The 18,811-nt window shown below is 32.6% G+C and overlaps 1 protein-coding gene across 18 annotated transcripts in view; it reads left to right on the top strand.

Annotated features, from left to right (window-relative positions):
- Positions 1–18,811, top strand: part of PTPRK (protein tyrosine phosphatase receptor type K) — a 553,640-nt gene that overhangs the window by 508,686 nt on the left and 26,143 nt on the right. For 3 of the 18 annotated variants that reach the window (XM_017958332.2, XM_009206122.4, XM_017958330.3), the window contains exons 14-23: positions 438–576; positions 1,612–1,653; positions 3,636–3,665; positions 8,649–8,809; positions 10,667–10,702; positions 12,667–12,678; positions 14,979–15,163; positions 16,868–16,955; positions 18,312–18,388; positions 18,584–18,601. In XM_017958332.2, coding sequence (XP_017813821.1) covers positions 438–576; positions 1,612–1,653; positions 3,636–3,665; positions 8,649–8,809; positions 10,667–10,702; positions 12,667–12,678; positions 14,979–15,163; positions 16,868–16,955; positions 18,312–18,388; positions 18,584–18,601 — 788 coding nt within the window. Of the gene's footprint in view, positions 1–437; positions 577–1,611; positions 1,654–3,635; positions 3,666–8,648; positions 8,810–10,666; positions 10,703–12,666; positions 12,679–13,548; positions 13,712–14,978; positions 15,164–16,867; positions 16,956–18,311; positions 18,389–18,583; positions 18,602–18,811 lie in introns of those variants that run through there. The other 15 variants (XM_017958333.2, XM_003898204.5, XM_017958337.2 and 12 more) reach the window with 12 other exon arrangements.

Here is an 18,811-nt window from a genome sequence, read left to right on the forward strand (position 1 = left end):
GTCCCAGACAAGTGTCATTAATACTGCCTTAAAGCTCCAAGCATACCACCAGGCCTTTGAGTCAAGAAGCATTTGCTGAATTGACTGATAAACCTCTAAATCTGACCCCATTTCTTTCCAATGTACTAGTTGCTAGAAAACCTTATGTTTTGACTTTCAAGGACACTTGGGGAAAACTAGTTCATCATTCTCTTTGATATTTATTTTGGAGGTTTGTTTTATTTTTTGTATTAACAAAACCTCTTGTCAGAAAGATTTCCTTACCTCGACCCTAAATCTCATATTGTATTTTAGCATGCTTCTGTATTTACATTGTGAAATTATTTTTATTAATATACAGTAAACAAGTTGTGTTTATTGGGGGTGATTACTGGGAATAATTTTTTTTCTGTGATTGTTAGCTTCTTTCAGTAACTGATTTTTTTTTATTCATTTAGCAGCAGCAACAGAAGAACCAGAAGTGATCCCAGATCCCGCCAAGCAGACAGACAGAGTGGTGAAAATAGCAGGAATTAGTGCTGGAATTTTGGTGTTCATCCTCCTTCTCCTAGTTGTCATATTAATTGTAAAAAAGAGGTAAGGCCTAATATTGTCCGGTCCTGCTCACTTACCATTTATGTCACTGGTTTTAAAAATCTGTTTTTTTCAAGATCCTTTAAATTAGAACAAACAACAAGAAGAAACTTTTAATTTTAACAATGTTGTCAGCACCTGAGTCTATTGGACATGCTGTCTAATAAATTCTTATTTGGTTATTCGTAATTTAATTCTGGATATAAAACATATGCTTTTTGTTAAGTTGATCTAGAAATTAGTATCTGAATTTAAATTTCTCAAATGCAAAGGTACTTGAGATAATCTATCTTGTATTTGAAGTGTTATTATTAACAGTGGCAAAATATGGATTTATTGTGATACTTGGGCTGTGGTCTAGGAATTATTTTGTGCTCTTTTAATGTATTTTTCTACATCTTGGCTACAAATAAGATATGAGAAGAATATAAACATTATTTAGTAAAATTGTACATTAAATATTCATTGACTAAAAATTTTAGCCTTTTAAAATAGTAAATTGTTTTAATTGAACATTAATTTTTTATACTATATCAACCAATATCACCATCTTCTGGAATTACTTGAAGATATTAAGACCTACTGGAATTTAAACTGAGCTTTGCTCTGGAGACCAAAGTATATTCCTGATGAAAAGCCTTTCAAAGTACACAGTTTTTGTAATTTCAGCTGTTTTACATTATATAAAATGTCATAAATCTGTAAGGCATTGTCTTGGAAACTAATATAGCACTCTAATCTTTCCCATTGTGTATTTGGGATAATGCTACAATTTGGAAAGACTAAAAAAATCTTTATAAGCAAAAGTACAGTCCTAAAATAGTTTGGTGTATAGAAGTGGTTGTAATCAATGAATTCTATTGAAAAATATAATAAATGATGTTGCTTATATTACATTAAATTATCCAGTTTACTATTATAGTTATTTTATACTTGAAATAAAGCATTAACATTATAGATAAGACTCATACTACATGTTTTAATGATTCCATCAGAGTTTATTTTAATATATTGCCTCTTTACGATTATCCCCTGGAGATATATATGTTGGAGAAGACACATCTGCATTAGAAACATTAGGTATGCATTATAGTGTTTTGTGTTAAATTAGCTACATACGTGCTTTCCCCAAATAGTGCTTTCTCTTGCTGTTGTCTCCCTCTGTGGTTGGAAAATACATCATATGTGAGGCAAAAGTTTTAAGTATTTTAGCAATAAAAATTTGCCAGTAAAGATCAATAAAAATCACCAAATGTAACCTTCAGACCTTATGTCTCTGTTTAGTTTAAATTTGTATTTGGAGACTTAAGTAAACAGTTTAGAGAGCAAATTTAACTAAACGTTGCTTAACAATGTTCTTCAGATTGGATATAAACATGAAAGTGACTTCTAATTATGTCCTCATATTCAGTTAGAATTGGGCTAAACTATTCAGTTTTATTTGAAAGCATTCATTTGTCTTGATAAACCTCCCTATCCAGGCCTCTGATTTAGCAATAATGAAAAAAAAAAATTGAAAAATAAACTTCCTAAAGTATACTAAAACCATCACTAAGCAAGATTTTGGGGGAAGGTAAAATGCTCTGACAGCTCTCTAAAATTGTATAATATGACAACTTGATTTTCTGGTTCATATATTAAATGGTTAAGTTAATGAGCCTCTCTATTAAAATATTTAACATTTGAGCTTTCGTAATTATGCTTTGATTGTCTTTTGATAGAAAGTATGCTAGGGCTTTTGCTTCTGTTCCTCACCATCACCTTTATATCCAGGAAAACCTACACTTTTATAGAGAGATCAGGTTTCATTATTTAGATATGTTACCTTCTAATATATAGTTTTTATATCTACATTACTTGAATTTCTTACTTACCAAAGCAACTTTGTAATGACTTTTACTCATATGTACAGTGTCACACATGTAACATGTATGCTTTAATTACAAGTATGTTTATCATACATATAAAAAAGTATAGATATAGCAGCATTGCATTGGATATTATCATCAAGTATAGCTTAAAACTATTAATATAAAATGTTTCCCTTTTAATATATAAATTTATAATAAAAATAATGGAAAAACAAGTTACTTTAGTCTCTTATCTACATTTTAGTGGGCTAGTGTTAAGTTTGACTTTATCCCTCACTGGGATGAATATATGTAGATATATTTCTTGTGGGGAAAACAGTTCCATGTCTTTTTGGTTGTTTTGCAAAAGGATGGTGTGTAATTCAATTGAGTAAAGTTTTACAGCTAAGGATATATATAAAGTAAGTTTTTAGGCTAAGAAAAGGGATATTGCATCTTTCAAAACGCAATGTCATTTTTTTAATTTAATCGCTATTCAATTATTTCCAAATGTATGCCATTTTTCATTGGTTGTGTATTATATTTTACATGCACAGCATGAACACATTAATAACTCAGACATAAATTTGAAATTATGTTTCAATACAGTAAATGTTTGTGTATATTATGTTCACATGCATCTACTGTAGAAGTATCTTTGTGTATATATAGTATATGGTATATATGTATATTCACATAACATATGTATATACCTATGTACCATTAAGATATAATAACTTGTTTGTAGAAATTTAGGTATTATTCTGTATATATGATATATTAATATGATAAATCTTTATGTTTTGTATCTAAAGAAAAATAATCTATATAGTACACAAGTTCTATGCACAGCTGTTCCATCTGTCACATATTTAGATGGTAATGGATATTATGCTTAACTGCATGTTGAAAATACACAATCCATTTAATTTTTCAATTTTTTGGCAATAAGAAATATCAGCATGTTATTTTTTCCAAATTATGTATTTTAAATTTTATTTTTAATTGCATATCTGTCTGTTTAATTGCATGGCAAAAAAACAATCTAACAATGCATGAGCAAATTGAAATGCAAAGCAAAAAAAACATGAATTTTATTTTATTTTCTTTTATTTTTTAACGCACATTTTTCTGCTTTATTGAATGTGACAGAGTCACGCTTTTCATTCACCATTGCTTCTCTTTTTCCACTGTCTGTGATTTGCTTGCCAGGAGGAGCTACTATTCTTACTCCTACTACCTGTAAGTAGAAAATGGGTGATGTACAACTTTACATGTGTTAAGGATGCAGTATCCCTTTTCAAAAACAAAACAGAATGTTTGCAATTTTGGTGACATTTAAAAAAAAGTTTTTTCAGACTCTAAAACTATAAACTTTATTACCTATTTTGCCAATCTTTTTAAAAAGGGATATTGTATTTCTGTTTGTCCAGCTACTTTTAATTTATTTATAATTTTCCATAAGTAGCTTTAGTCTAGAGCCAAAACATCATTTATTTACTAAAGTTAAACCTGTACCTTATCTTAGCAATATGACACTTCACTCATCTTGTAAAGAAGAGATAGTGGTTGTAACTCACAAATCACTATCTTTATGTAGCATCGTTATGTCTGACAAAATGAGCCAAGTGGTGTATTTATGGAACACTCAAAATGCCTTCATAGGATGCAAATTAGTTCAGGTCTGCATGTGATAACATCTCTCTCTGTATTTCTAGGAATCCAGGATGGGTTATAACTTCAGAACATCTTTGGTCGGGCCATTAAGGCAATCACTGAGCTTTTGTTAAAGAAAAAAATAGTAGAAAAATCATGGTGTTGCAGCAACAAAGAAATAAAAATTATTTTTAGAGGAAAAAAAATGAGTTTATTGTAACTTAAGTAGGACAAATGTTTCCTAAAACTAGAGCCAAAAAAAACCTTTGTCAACTAGAAACTAGGAACAGATATAGGCACCACATTGTTCCTTTTCTCTTCCAAAGTCTGTAGCTCTTCCGAGACTCAAGCATGGTTTGTTCATTTGGATAAGGATGGAGAAGATGGTCCATTCTATTTCCTGAGTCATTTTCAGCTTATCACCTAATATGCTGGAGTAGTTTTTCATCCAAATCAAGGGAACATTACAGCAAGGCATTCTTGGACTTTGCTTGACCAGTATTTGATCCACCACCTTTCAAGGTTTAAAGATTGAAATTAAGTATGTTTGGGGCACATATCCCACAGCATTTAAATCACTAGGTAAATTTAAGCTAGCTTTACAACAAAACCTTTGTAACAGTCTCCATTCTCCATGACTATAACACAGTTCTGCCAACATTTTAAATATTATAAAAGTTTTGCTTCCTAAAATCTGCTAAACCAAGCAGCTGTACACTAACAGTGCTCCTAACTTATTGTGATGAATCATAATATCCTTGTTAAATTATGTTTGATGAAGCCAGAGATAATCAACTGTACCGTTTCATACAATGATGGAGCACTTTCCCCCTTTATGGCCCACCCATACATCCACCTGCAGAAGTTTATGCTGTTGGCTGCTTTTATAATGAAAGTCATTTGCACATCTGTCAAACTCAAAGTAGTTGCAAAATGAATTGCTTAACTGTTCTGAAGTGCACATTATATATGCTAGTTGCTCAGGAGGAGACAAAGCATCAAACATACTGGAATCAATAAGTATTTCATTATGAGACTGTCAATAGCTTAACATTAAGCATTGATGCAGCTCTGATGTTAAAATGGGATTCCCTTTTTTGATGGATAGACAACATTTCTGTGTTCCAGACAATGTAACAGGTTATACTAATATTATTGTAGTATATAGGGTTACTGGCAATTTTAATCATAACTACAGAGATTATCACAGAGATATGCTTTTAAAGGCTGCTTAACCATACCTAGTGATGCTTATCTGGATTAGAGGGGTGTTTAAAGATAAAAATAAATAAAAATCAGAGTAGAGCTTAAAAGAAAACCAGATGTGATCTTTGAGCTAATATTCATTGGCATTGTCATAGTAACTATCTGTTTTTGATCAAAACACTTAACACTGATGTTAATTTTTCTTTGTTTTAGAAGAGCCTGAATGAAAGCCTACCTCACAGGGTTGTTGTGAGGATTAAGGTATAAAAACCAAGCTGATAATTCATGGCTGGCAGATATTAACAAAGGTTATATTCCCCCATAATTTGTCAACTAATCTAGGTTTGTGAATCTGAGAAGTTAAAGTCCTTCATTGCATGAAAATTTAAACCTGTCATGTATTTAACAAATTCATTACTTCTTGTTTCTCTCCAATCATGAAATACATATAAATTACACATATTTTAAAGTAAAGCCTCAGGGTTTAAATTTGTCTTTTCTATTGACTTTGAACTGCCCATCTTCAAAATTTTAACATTATTTTGAATCTAAATGTCAGTTTGTTTTTTATTTCAGTGCTATTTTTATTCAATTCAGTCTCTCATATTTTTTGAGAAATGAATTTATTCTTATCCTAGAAACAAAGATTGGAAGTTATTTCCTAAGGCAATTTTTGCTGTTTTAAAATTTACAAATGGCAAAATATTTTTTCTATATATTTTGCTGAAATTTATAACAACTAGTGTTCAACTGCTAGAGTAAGTAGTGGTGTATATTAACTAGTGTTCAACTGCTAGAGTAAGTAGTGGTGTATATTAACTAGTGTTCAACTGCTAGAGTAAGTAGTGCCACTTTGCAATGTGGCAATTTAAAAAGTGTAAGCAACCAGATACAGTGTAAGAGCTCAGGCTTTAGAACCAAGTCATTCTTCATTGCTTATTAGATAAATAACCTTGGGCAAGTTATTTAACTCCCCTGAGCCTCATTGAACTTATCTATACAATTAGAATCCTTGTGCCTTTTTCAGCAGATTGATCTGAGAATTGAGTTAACAAATGAAAAGTGCCAAGTATATAACAGGCCTAATTCATCAATTCAACAAGTATTTACTGAAGCCTGTTACATGCCAGACACAGAGTCAAGTGCCAAGGCTATGCAGATCATCCTTCTCTTTGTGGAGCACATAGTGGGGAAAACAATTGAAAGATATTCGCACTTTTCAATCAATAACACTCATTACAGGGGAAGAATGTGGTAGTATAGAAAATACCTAGCCTAACTTGAGAAAGGCTGTTTTAGAGTCAGTCATGCAAAACCTCCCTGATGAAGTGTCTGTTACACTGAGACAGAACAGATAGGAGTTAGCCAGATATTACAGTCAAAAAAATGTTGCAGGTTAAAGAACAAACATCCTGTATGATGGCCTAGCGGGAAGTTTGGAAAGTGAAAATCCATAGGCTAAATGTGACCTTATGATGTTTCATGTGGCCCATACACTGTTTCAAAAAATAAAACCACTCGAAAAAATCAAGAAAATTAACATCAACAATCAGATTCATCATGACTTGTCTTAAAAAATAAATAAATAAATAAGCCAGAAGTTCAACACTGGGATCAAATACCAGTAGTCACTTAGGCAAGTTGCCCCTAAACTGCTTTCCGGTTCTTCATTACCCTTCCTTACGGTATCTTGCCACTGACAGCAGCACTCATTTATATTACCTGTCTGAAACCTACATATTCATAAAGGATTTTTACCCTCAAACCTAGAAAAAGATTAATAGCTCTTTGAATGTATAGCGCAAATGTTGCTAATAAATGATGGTGGTGATGGTGTAGTGGTAGTTATATTGGTGGTGGTGATAGTTCTTGTTATACTTTGTCGTTGTTTTCTTATTACCAACACTGTGATTCTGTGATTATCGTTATTTATTATTTCTAAAATAGCCATCTCCATCCTCAAATCTTAGCTTATGACAATCTTAAACAACATAGTGTCAGATTTGCTGTGTACACGTATCATGTGTGTTGTGTATGTACTGCCCTGAGGTCAAGTACTATAATTCTCAGAGAAAAATATCCTACACTGGAACAGTCCTCCAATTGCTAGATTTATGTTTTAAAGGAGAAACCTTTATACATAAACTCAGTCTATTAAATGAGCCTTTGTAGTATTTGTAGTACATTTACTCTGGTTTGGATATTAATATGAGGATCAGAAGAAAATGGCTTAGCTTATAATCTAGTGGAGGACTGGTGTTCTTAAAACAACTAAAGAATATTTCCAAGGCAATATAAATTGCTGCCATAAACTTAGTAACACAATTTGCCTATTACAGGCTTTTAGAGTACCTTTATTTATATATAAATTTTCTTGTTAGTGTGATTTAAATATTTTATGTGCCTTTAATAGCCCTTTTTCTTGGATGTTTCATGTGTAACATTCACAAAGAACTAAAATATATTTTACATCCATGACATGTAAGATGAACATGCCAATATTTGAGTAGTTCGTAATTCTAATGCTGTTATTAGCCAATCTCTTAAATCATATGCCTTTCTGCATTTATAAAGCATTGCTGTAGTTAGTTGATAGTATGTCATGTGGTTCTAATTAGAAAACACATTTTTAATATTTGACCATGTGAATATTCCAAGATGATAATTTGCGTATCTTTCCATACCATTTTTTAAAACTTTTCTCAGTACTTTTCTTACACAGTATATTATTTAATCCCATATATTCATGTGTACTTGAAATTTTCTAGCAGTGGTTTATTCTAAAAGTCTTCAGATTAGCTTCTGATTAATGCTGTAAATATATTGCTAAATATATTAATGCTACATATCGCATTTTTAATAATAGCACAGAGAATGAAGAATGGGACATGTCTTTGTTTTAATTTGGTGGCTACAGTAAAACAGATTTGAAAAGTTAGTCGTGTTATTTCTAAAAGGAACTAAAAGTTGATCAAAAGAATTAATTACCCAGGAGGAATATCAAAACTTGGCTTTAGCTTAAATATTTATTGAATTACTCTAGTAAGGAGGTATTTATTTTGCTTTTAATAAATATAATTATATTTTATGATATTTAAGAGAATAAAATATAGGAAATGATGAGAGATTTGGGTTGACAGCTTGAATATTGAAATATGCATCTTACAAAAATACTTTTATAGCAAGGAACAAATATAATTGTTTGAATGTCAAACTTAATTCCTGAAATTTTGACCAGTGCTTGGGGTTTCTAAACCATGTTTGTAACATTATCCTCGGGCTCACCTGAACTACTTATTGCTGGTGTTAACTCTCCTTCAAGCCTCAAACACTAAGGATTCCGTTTTGCATTTGCCTTGGCAGCAAACTTGCTAAAAAACGCAAGGATGCCATGGGGAATACCCGGCAGGAGATGACTCACATGGTGAATGCAATGGATCGAAGTTATGCTGATCAGAGCACTCTACATGCAGAAGATCCTCTTTCCATCACCTTCATGGACCAACATAACTTTAGTCCAAGATGTAAGTTTTTCATTAAAGTTTTAATAAATGATGTTACGGCTCATTAAGTTCACTTTGAATTCTGCACATTACCTTTTGAATAATGAGAGAGAGTAAGGAAGTGAGGGGAGAAGCAGCTAGAAAGAAGAGAAAGAGATGGAGGATATTATGGAATTTACAAGAAGGGTTCTCATGAGGATTGATACTGGATTTAGTTTAACTTCAAACTCTATGAATTTTATTACTGTATCACAAGAGATATTCCAAACATATTCCACTCAGTCCATAGCACATGTCATTGCTTTAAGTGAAAATACATGATTGCCTACAAAAAGTTAGTTCATGTCAGAATTTGTAATTCTTTTTCCATTTGCATCTTCCTTTGTGTAAGATGAAAGTCTCTTTTGAAATAAGAGGAAACGGTAATTCTGGGAATTATTGACATAGGTAAAATCATGCCATTAAAGTAGTATATTGTAGACTCCTGGAGAATTGCAATACTGAAAAGTTAACTCAGGGAAACGTTAGTCTACATGCTCTTAAGTATCTGCTGTGAAGTCCAAAAGTATACTTGAATTGGGGGATTTGCAAGGAACAGTGAAATTCATCCATCCATCTGTCTTGAAAATTCCTAATGTTGGTCTATGAAGGCAAGGCTTTTAAAATATTTCCACTGAAGTACCGTTTAAAAGCAGATGACTTTAATAATTACCCCAGAATCAATATTACTGTTTATTTTCAAATTTCATATGAATGTTATATTCTGTTCTATAGTGCATCTGTTTAAGTTAATTAAGTTTAAGTGAAATTGCCTAACTTTGTTTCTTCAAATCCTCTAGTAAAATTGATGCTTGAAGCAGGCAAATCAGGTATATCTCTTGAGTATACTGGCCTTGTATAACTTGGGCCTTATGACATTTGGCTCAGATCTCAGAGATATGCACACCCCAATTTGGAAAACATGGGTATAAGCAAAGAAACAATAGAAGTATTATCTCCTATACAAACTATGAACATATGTAGTAGTAAGATTGAAAACAAAGTATTTGTAGGTTGTATGCTTGTATGTCTTTTCAGAGAGGGAAGGTTTTTTTTCTGAATTGTTCAGCTTGGTGAAATTTTTCGGTAACTATTGGATCTAAAATGAAGCCCATCATTTTCTATGTATATATGTATACCAAATTAGTAGTTAGGAATGCTGTACATGAGTCATTTTGGAATTTAGTTATAATCATGAAAGGGCCTTTCAGATCTATTTTTATTTCACTATAGATAAATGATGGAGAAAAACGTAAAATACTATTACTGTTGAAAGTAAGTTTTGCTGAAAATAAAGATGTATCATCTCCTTAACTACTTCATTTAATACTTAATCACTTAAGGGTTTGAAAGCATTCATGCTTCCCAAACTTGTCTATCTATTGCCTATGTTAGGACCTTATTTGAAAGTTTGAATTCCGCAGTGTAACTATAAATATCCACTACGAACTTAGAGAAAGGATTAAATCTATTTCCCACAGCTAACTGAAAAAAAATTATTTGGAATGAATATGAGATAATTATTTCTTTAAATACCTTACACTTGATAGATCTAAAATACATGTTTTTTTTTTTTTCCTTAATTTTTGTAATGTCAGGTTGGATCTTCTGGCTTTTTAAATTAAACAGAGTTCTGAACTATAATTATAGATACACCTCTCTTGATGTTTAGATATAACGCAAGCTGGGAGAGAAAATTTTACATTTGCAGAATACAGTAATCTGAGAAAATTTAATGATTATATTTCTTAAAAAAGCATAAATCTATTTTAAAGAAAAAAGATTTTAAAAAACAATTTTAGAGCAATATATTCCTTCATGAGCTTTGTTTTCCTGCAGTGCCCAATGATCCACTTGTACCGACTGCTGTGTTAGGTGAGGCCCTAAATCTTTATCATCTTTTCATTGCATGGATGACACCTCCTTGCATGGGTTTGCCCACATACAGATTATTTACAGTGCAGGAGGCAGCTTGATTTTGAAAATAGCCATAGTATTATCAAAGAGAGCAACTGTGTTCAACTCAATATCAGATCTAGTGGATTTCAAATTAGCAAAGCATGCTATTTAATGTATTCTTTAATTCTTGATTGTTAGATTTGGAGCAGTAGTACAATGGCCCTTAATGTATAACTCATATTAACATGTCAAAATTAGCAGAATGAAGCCAAATGCATACATCTCAGGGTCCAGTGTTGCTTGAATAACTAGTTTATATGTAAAAGTCTACCTAATGGAAAGGAATGTTTCTAAATCCTCCTAATTTATAACCACAAAAGAACAAATTTACAAGTGAACATTAGGATTATGTGCATTTGCTTTAGCTTTTGTCTTTATTAAGACTATTATAATGTAGGTAAAATTGCTAAAATCTTGATGTGGGGTTTGACATTCTACATGAACTTTATCTGATAAGTAGTGTTACCTTTCAAGAAATTTAGAACAAGCTACTTGGGTTACCACTGTATAACATCTAATACAACTGCTATTGCTAATGACAATTAAGGCTTTTACAGATGTAAAATTATATTATTTTTTAAATCTACCTATATATTTAAGAATGGAATAGGTTTCATTCCACTTTGTACCCTATTCCTTGACTAATTATACACCAATGATTAGTAACCAGCTTGCCTATATGTTCACAGGTTCCATATCAATTTTACCAGTGTTTCTAGTTAAGCTTTAACCAAAGAAATAGGGAAATTATCAGATAAATATATCTTGTAAATTCCCAAATGTCATGTTTGTTATTTAATATTTCTTGTGAACATAAAACTTTAACTCATATTTTATGCTTGTATTTTTGTTATCCATACAATCAATGTTAAATTGAATTTTTAAAATATTTTGGAACAACACAACTAACTCAGGTAGAATATACCTCTCATTCACTAAAATAAATATTTAAAATTATAACTTTATAATTACTATGAAGGATATATATTCTTAAATAATCTGAAAAGTCAATGTTCTTCATCTCTACTTGCACTCTCCCTTTGATGTCCACCAATAATGGTTAAGAAGTGAACTGGGGATTTGCCCCAGGGAGTGATCTGATCACACAGGGAGGAGCCATAAATGATGATCACTGGGGATCATTAAGGAGACATCAGATGCCTCCGAAAATGTCATCTTCTGCTAAGCACTGTAGAATGCTGTCAGTATAAAGTTAATAAATTTCAATTAAAAATATTGATAACTAATTGGAAAAAATTAGTTGCTTCAATGCTAAGTTTCATTACAATAATTTTCTACACATATGTAAAGTCCAAGTCTCATTCCTCCTGTAGATTTACAATATGAACTCATAAAAATACCTACATCTTTGTTTTCCCATCTGTAAAACAGTATAATAATTCCTACCATACCTTTTTCGCAGGATTTTATTATAAAGAGAAAATTAGATCATGTGTATGAGTTTTATAAACTATAAATAATTATTATAATAATTTTTCCTGTGAAAAAGGATTTTCATGTTTAAGGAAAGTCAGATTTAACACAATAGAGTCATGAAGTCTAGTTATATAAACATTCATTATACATTTTATTTAATTTTGAAAGTCAAGCTGGTTTTAAAAATATATTGGCATTCTTGAAAAGCTAACTATCTCATTAATCATATTAGATGTAGAAATGATATGTTGTATTTTTCATCATTCTTAGGATTGTGGTCTTTAGAGTTTTGCATCCAATCGTTTTTGTATTTATAATGCAGTTTCTGAAATCACTTCAAATATTGTTTAATGCTAATGCTTACTGATTTAAAAGGGCTTAGAAACTTTTCATATTGACTAATATTTTTGTTTTTTGTGTTTTACTGCTTCATTGGGTTTAAGTTCCTATAACAGGTAAGTGTATTGCAAAGAACTCTAGAAAACCTTTCAATCAAGGATGTATTTCAAGTTATTATTCTTAAATGTATAATAAGGATAATGATTAGTACATGTACCATCACTACTAGTCACATTATTAGGTGGTTTAATGAGGTGGAAATGTATTGAGATTAATAATGCATATGTGATGATTTTAAAGACCTTACTGCTCATTGTACTACTGTATTAAAGTTTAATGCAAAACAAAAGGCACTGTCTATTTTATATTAGGACACAATCATCTGTAAGATTTGGAATATGGGTGAATTCTGTGTTTCTCACTAAGCCTTTTTCAATTGTAAATATTCTGCTACTCCAGCAGGTAAAAGTGAGCTCTGGGGCTGCTCCACTGAGCCCTGGCTACCTTCCTCCAGCTTGAGTGATTGCATTTTGCCTCTCTGACGTTATCTGTTCTCTTTACTTTTTATCCTTAACTGTATATTCTGCAGCAGTGCCCAAATCAGTTGCTTCTGAATTTAATTTTTCTGGGGAGATGTATTTATTCTTTATGTCGGTCTGTTGATTGTAATATTTTAATAGAAGTAGATCCATTGACTTCGGTCTCATATTGAGAATAGGAAACTCATGAATCATGTTTATTAGCCAATGTTTTTGTGTAGAGGGGTGGGAAAAATCTGAGTAAAAGACATGAATTCACTTAGGTGGTTAGGTCACAACAGAATCTATCAGGGATTTTTTGATTCAATGTGGTATTTTTAGGAATGAATGCAAAAAATAAGCATTCAGCTTAATAAGAGGGAGTAAAGATAAATGCAATCAAGCTAAATTACAGAGGCACACAAATCTGATTGTAGGGTTCTTTTTTTTTGTTTTTCCCTTCTCCAGGAAGAAAAAATGTTTATCATGGGGACAACAATTCATTTTTTGCCATATCCTATTTGTAGAGTTGGTGATAGAACAGGCAAATGTACTAGCACTTGAAATATGTTTATCTGTTAATTAAATATCGTTCTCTACAGTATGCATTATCGTTAAAAAAAAAAAAAAAGTTCCCCTAAGAGTGTATTTTCTCTTCTGTTAATGAGTATGACGGTATAATGCTTTTCAAAGTAACATCCCTTAAAACATTTGTTTTTTTTTTTTTTTTAATTGGTAAGTTTAAATGTGATAAATATGAGCATGCTTCTCATTGTAATGTTTAGTACTTTGGTCATTAAAATACTGTTTATTCTTCATAGGCAAAAATGTTCTTGTTCTTTTCTTATGACAGAAAAAGAATTTAAAGTTTCTTTTCTTTTAAAGCTAATGACACAATTGGGAAGGGACTTACACTTAATTGTGGGTGGTCAGGGATTCAGTTGACTTTTTAATTCATTCATTGGAATGTTTATTGAGTGACTTATGCATCAGGCACTAGGAATAGAAAGAAAAATATTCTGTCTCTGTACTCTGTGTTTGGAATTTAGTGAGGAAAATAGCCAAGTAAATAAATGATCAAAATATAGATTAAGTGAAATGACATGTAAAAATGAATAAGAGGTCATGGGAACATAAAGAAGGAGCATTGTAACTCAACCTGGAGGGGCCAGAAAAGACTTCCGGGGAGGAACCCACATTTTGCTCCAGAAGCACACCCTGCTTTCTCTCACAGCGTGGCCAGGAGACTCAGAATATATTTGCAATAAAAACAATAATAGTAATAAGTCAAGGTGGCAGAGGTTGAATATAATTGCACGTGTCGTCTGGCTAGCAGACAGAGTGGCATCAGGGGGTGATCATGTGGAATGCTCATGTTTCCTAGTGCAGAGTGTGCTATGGTAAGAAGCCTCAGAGAATAGGGCCACAAGAACAAGAAGAGCAGCCCTTTGGGGATGGGCTACCTAGATCGGGTGTCTCTGAGGGAGGTTGGGATATGGGTGGGAAGGAGTTTGGTCAACTTAATCGACCATGAAAATACCCCTCCACTTGACAGCTGGGTCCTCTGGTCCCACTCTATACTGCTATGACTGCAGATACAAGAAAAAGAACTCAGCAAAATTTCCCACTTAAGCTTTTAAAAGAAGGTCTATCAGATGTCTCCCTGCATCTCACAGGATCTGTTTTCTTGCTGATCCACACATAATATACTCTCACCTCAAACCTTGAGTTTTGTCTTTGGGGATACTGCCTAGGCCTATATGTATGATATTTCTTTCCCAGAATTCCTCTTATTATCAAAAAGATCTTAAGGTCTTAAAATCCTCATTGCATAGATATATATATTAAACAAGATAACTTTGTTTCTTTTTTAACTTCTGAAATCTGAAAAATGCCAGATGAGAACCACAGTGCTACAGCAGAGTCCAGTCGCCTTCTAGACGTACCTCGCTACCTCTGTGAGGGGACGGAATCCCCTTACCAGACAGGACAGCTGCATCCAGCCATCAGGGTAGCTGATTTACTGCAACACATTAATCTCATGAAGACATCAGACAGCTATGGGTTCAAAGAGGAATATGAGGTGAATAAGTTTCGATACTGTGTTGAATTTGATTTTTAACTAGGATACTCAGTGGAATTTAAACTTTTTTCCCGTCTTTAACACAACAAGGAGGGGATTGCTCTGTAGGCTCTCTAATCTAGTGTTTATCATGGGAATGGGAAGGGAATGGGGAAAAAGCACTTCTCGGAGATATATCTGAGTCTAAATTTATTACAAGAATCTTTAATGTTGGATTCCATAATTTATTTTACTATGGTATTAAAAAATACTTTGTGTATCTTCTCATGCAAAAATCAAGTAGCAATACACTTTGGTTCCCATTGTTCCATTACAGATTCTATCATTTGAATGAATCAAGTAGCAGGTACTTCTCTGCCTCTTCGTTTGTTGACCTTATGATTGAGAAATCAAATGAAGCTTTGTGCTCTAAATGTACTACTTGCCACTCTCAGTTTAATTTTATGGATTATTGGTTGAGGGTGGCTGAGAAAAAAATAGAGCACTGCAAATCTGGTAAACAACACTGAGAAGCTGAAAGAAGGCAGTGGGAAATATTTCTTCCAACCTTATTTCCCCTTCCTACTCAAACCAAAATACCAGGACTTATCTTACAAAGGCAGTGATTTAAAACCAAACATTCCAACTAATGTAATATAGCAAAAGGGAAATAGTTCCTTTGCCACTCTTCACTTACTGAGAAATACCAATCTGGGGCATGGAAGGAAGCCAGCCCACTCCCCATGAACACATCACAGTACGCACACATTTAAAGTGAAAGAATCCAAGTAATATTTGGCTTTGAAAAGACCATCCAAAACACATCCAATTTCATGAAGAATCTTTTAAACTCCATATTTTATCTATGGATTACTTGAATACCTTAAATTAGGAGTGTTAATTATCTCTGAATTTTGAAAGTTGATTTTAGATATATGCCAGAAACACTATGCCATGGTAACAAAATAAGTACAAGGAATTAGACTATTCTGTCAGAGCTGGTTCTTTTTGTTCATTTCATGTGTATTCCTGTGTACCTTGCTTCAAAGACCATTGGCCCTTTGAAGACCCCATTTCCTGTGTTGAGCAAAGTTTAAGTTCTTTTGCAAAATGAAATTTACACCCATTTTAAATTGCTGTGTGTGGTAATTAAACTAGTCAACAAATTCATCTGTTCCCAGATTCTTGAAAAAGAGGACTCTATTTTAATTTTTATATGGTCCTTTGTTGTAAAGACTCAGTCCTTTTCATGATCTTCAAAGAAACTCAAATGTGATGTATTGCACACAATTTAATGAATAATTATGGAGGGAAGCAGGTTTTCTTTCTACTGTTATAAATGCTAAATGATGCACATTTGAAAGATACTCATTAAAAGTTTTTTTGCAGTTTTGATGCATTATCATTCAATACGTTTTGAAAAGAATGCTACTTTTCTACTTCTACCTCTCGTTATAGTGATCTTAAATTTAAAATACTTTCAAGGTCCATTTTTTTTTCTCTAAAGTTATTATTTTGTCTTTAATTTGACCTCAATCCAATTTAAGATGAACAAGTATGAATCCAACAAAGCGGCTTTGAGGTCTGAGAATGAAACTTGTTTACTACTGTGGGATTCCTTTCCTCTCTGAGAAAGTGGTTTTTACTATTTGGGGCTTCCGAACAGATAACCTGATTTTTAAAAAGGAATTAAATTCAGTCTGCTTATTCATTTTGTTTTTCCAGAGCTTTTTTGAAGGACAGTCAGCATCTTGGGATGTAGCTAAAAAAGATCAAAATAGAGCAAAAAACCGATATGGAAACATTATAGCATGTAAGTTCCCATACAATTCTTGGTGAATGTAAATATTATATGCTTATATGGTTTTAAACCTTAATAAAAATCCCAGAGAGTGGTGTGTCTGTTTATGAAGTAATCTATTTCATATTAAGACAGCATTTACAGTCAGGCTCAGGGGCTCACGCCTGCAATCCCAGCACTTTGGGAGGCCAAGGCGGACATATCACCTGAGGTCAGGAGTTTGAGACCAACCTGGCCAACATGGCAAAACCCTATTTCTGCTAAAAATACAAAATTACCCAGCTTGGTGGCACGTGCCTGTAATCCTAGCTACTCAGGATGCTTAGGAAATAGAATTGCTTGAACCCAGGAGATGGAGGTTGCAATGAACAGAGATTGTTACTGCACTCCAGCCTGGGCGACAAAGCAAGACTCCATCTCAAAAAACAACAACAAACAAAAACAACATTGGCTATTAGCAGTGATTCTGAAATTGTCATCATCCTCATTAATCAAATTGACTCAGCTACTTCACCCTGTGGAGATAACTTGCTGTTTGATTTCATGTTTGTACATAAATGCATAGGGTGTTACTGAACAGCTAAGACTATCAGGATAATGAAAAAAATAAGATACTTTCAGTTATAAACTGTTTTAACACCCCCATCAAACATATTCAAGATTGGGGTGTTATTCTTTCCACATGCCTTTAATTCTTACTTGGAGGCACTATCTAAACTCCAGTTGTTCGGTATTATTTATCATTAGGGACTTCCTCCTGAGTAAGTCCTCAAGATATACACGGGATAATAAAGTCATTATCAGACAAAACCACAGATCAGTAAGGAAAGTAGCAGGTAGTTTAACTTGTAACTAGCTGCTGATTTACCTAGACCACTCTATTCTGAATTTAAATTATTTTAAAGTATCTTATGAATAGCTCAAAATCTAACCTTGATTTTCAGGGAGTAAGAAACTGAGAGCAGGAATTCAAAATTCACTTTTTAATTCTGTAGCTCATTTGCTGTAAAGTGCAGAAGAAAAGGATCCAACCCATTTAAAGTCATGACTAAGAAGCAAAATTAGAAGTTAAGTCTAGTTCAGTTATGTGGACAATTATATGACTCAAATGATTACTTACCAGACAATTTCATGTATCCTAAACACTAACTATGAAGGTTCAAGTCAGTGAAGCTTGAGTCACAGAGTATTATAAATGTAATAGCAAGGCTCACTAAAGTTCTTATACTTCTTCAAAGGACTGATTTGGTAGTAATATACTATGGATAGACTATGGGCAACCACTGAATTCTTTGGTCTCAACCAATGACATTGCCTCAGAACAGGGAGAAAATTTAACAGCTTATATTTATTATTTAAAATTTTTAGATGATCACTCCAGAGTAATTTTGCAACCTGTAGAGGATGATCCTTCCTCAGATTATATTAATGCCAACTATATTGATGTAAGTATTTTTATAGTTAAGTATGTCTACTTTATTGACTTATATATATGAACCTTTTTGCCCATTACCTATAAAGCGATTGCTAGCTTTTTAAAATTTAAAAGTACAAACTGTACACTTTTCCTTGTTCTACGTCCTAGTACTTACTGACGTTGTTGTGCTTTCTTTCACACCTGACTTTGGTTTGGGCTGTAGATTTGGCTGTACAGGGATGTAAGTACCACTATATGTAAATAACAGCACCCTATTATAAATACAAACGTTCTTAATTACAGTTATTACTAATGCTCTCTTACTACTAGTTATTTCTGCATGCTTCACCTAATTAGCTTCATACAATGTATCTCTGTTCGTTTTTTTGTAATTCTTTCACATGCGTAAAGATCTATTTTACCTCCTTCCCTTTTCTTGTGTAGAAAAACA

The sequence above is a fragment of the Papio anubis genome, chromosome 6 (assembly GCF_008728515.1).
Source record: "Papio anubis isolate 15944 chromosome 6, Panubis1.0, whole genome shotgun sequence".
In the NCBI taxonomy this organism is placed as follows: Eukaryota; Metazoa; Chordata; class Mammalia; order Primates; family Cercopithecidae; genus Papio; species Papio anubis.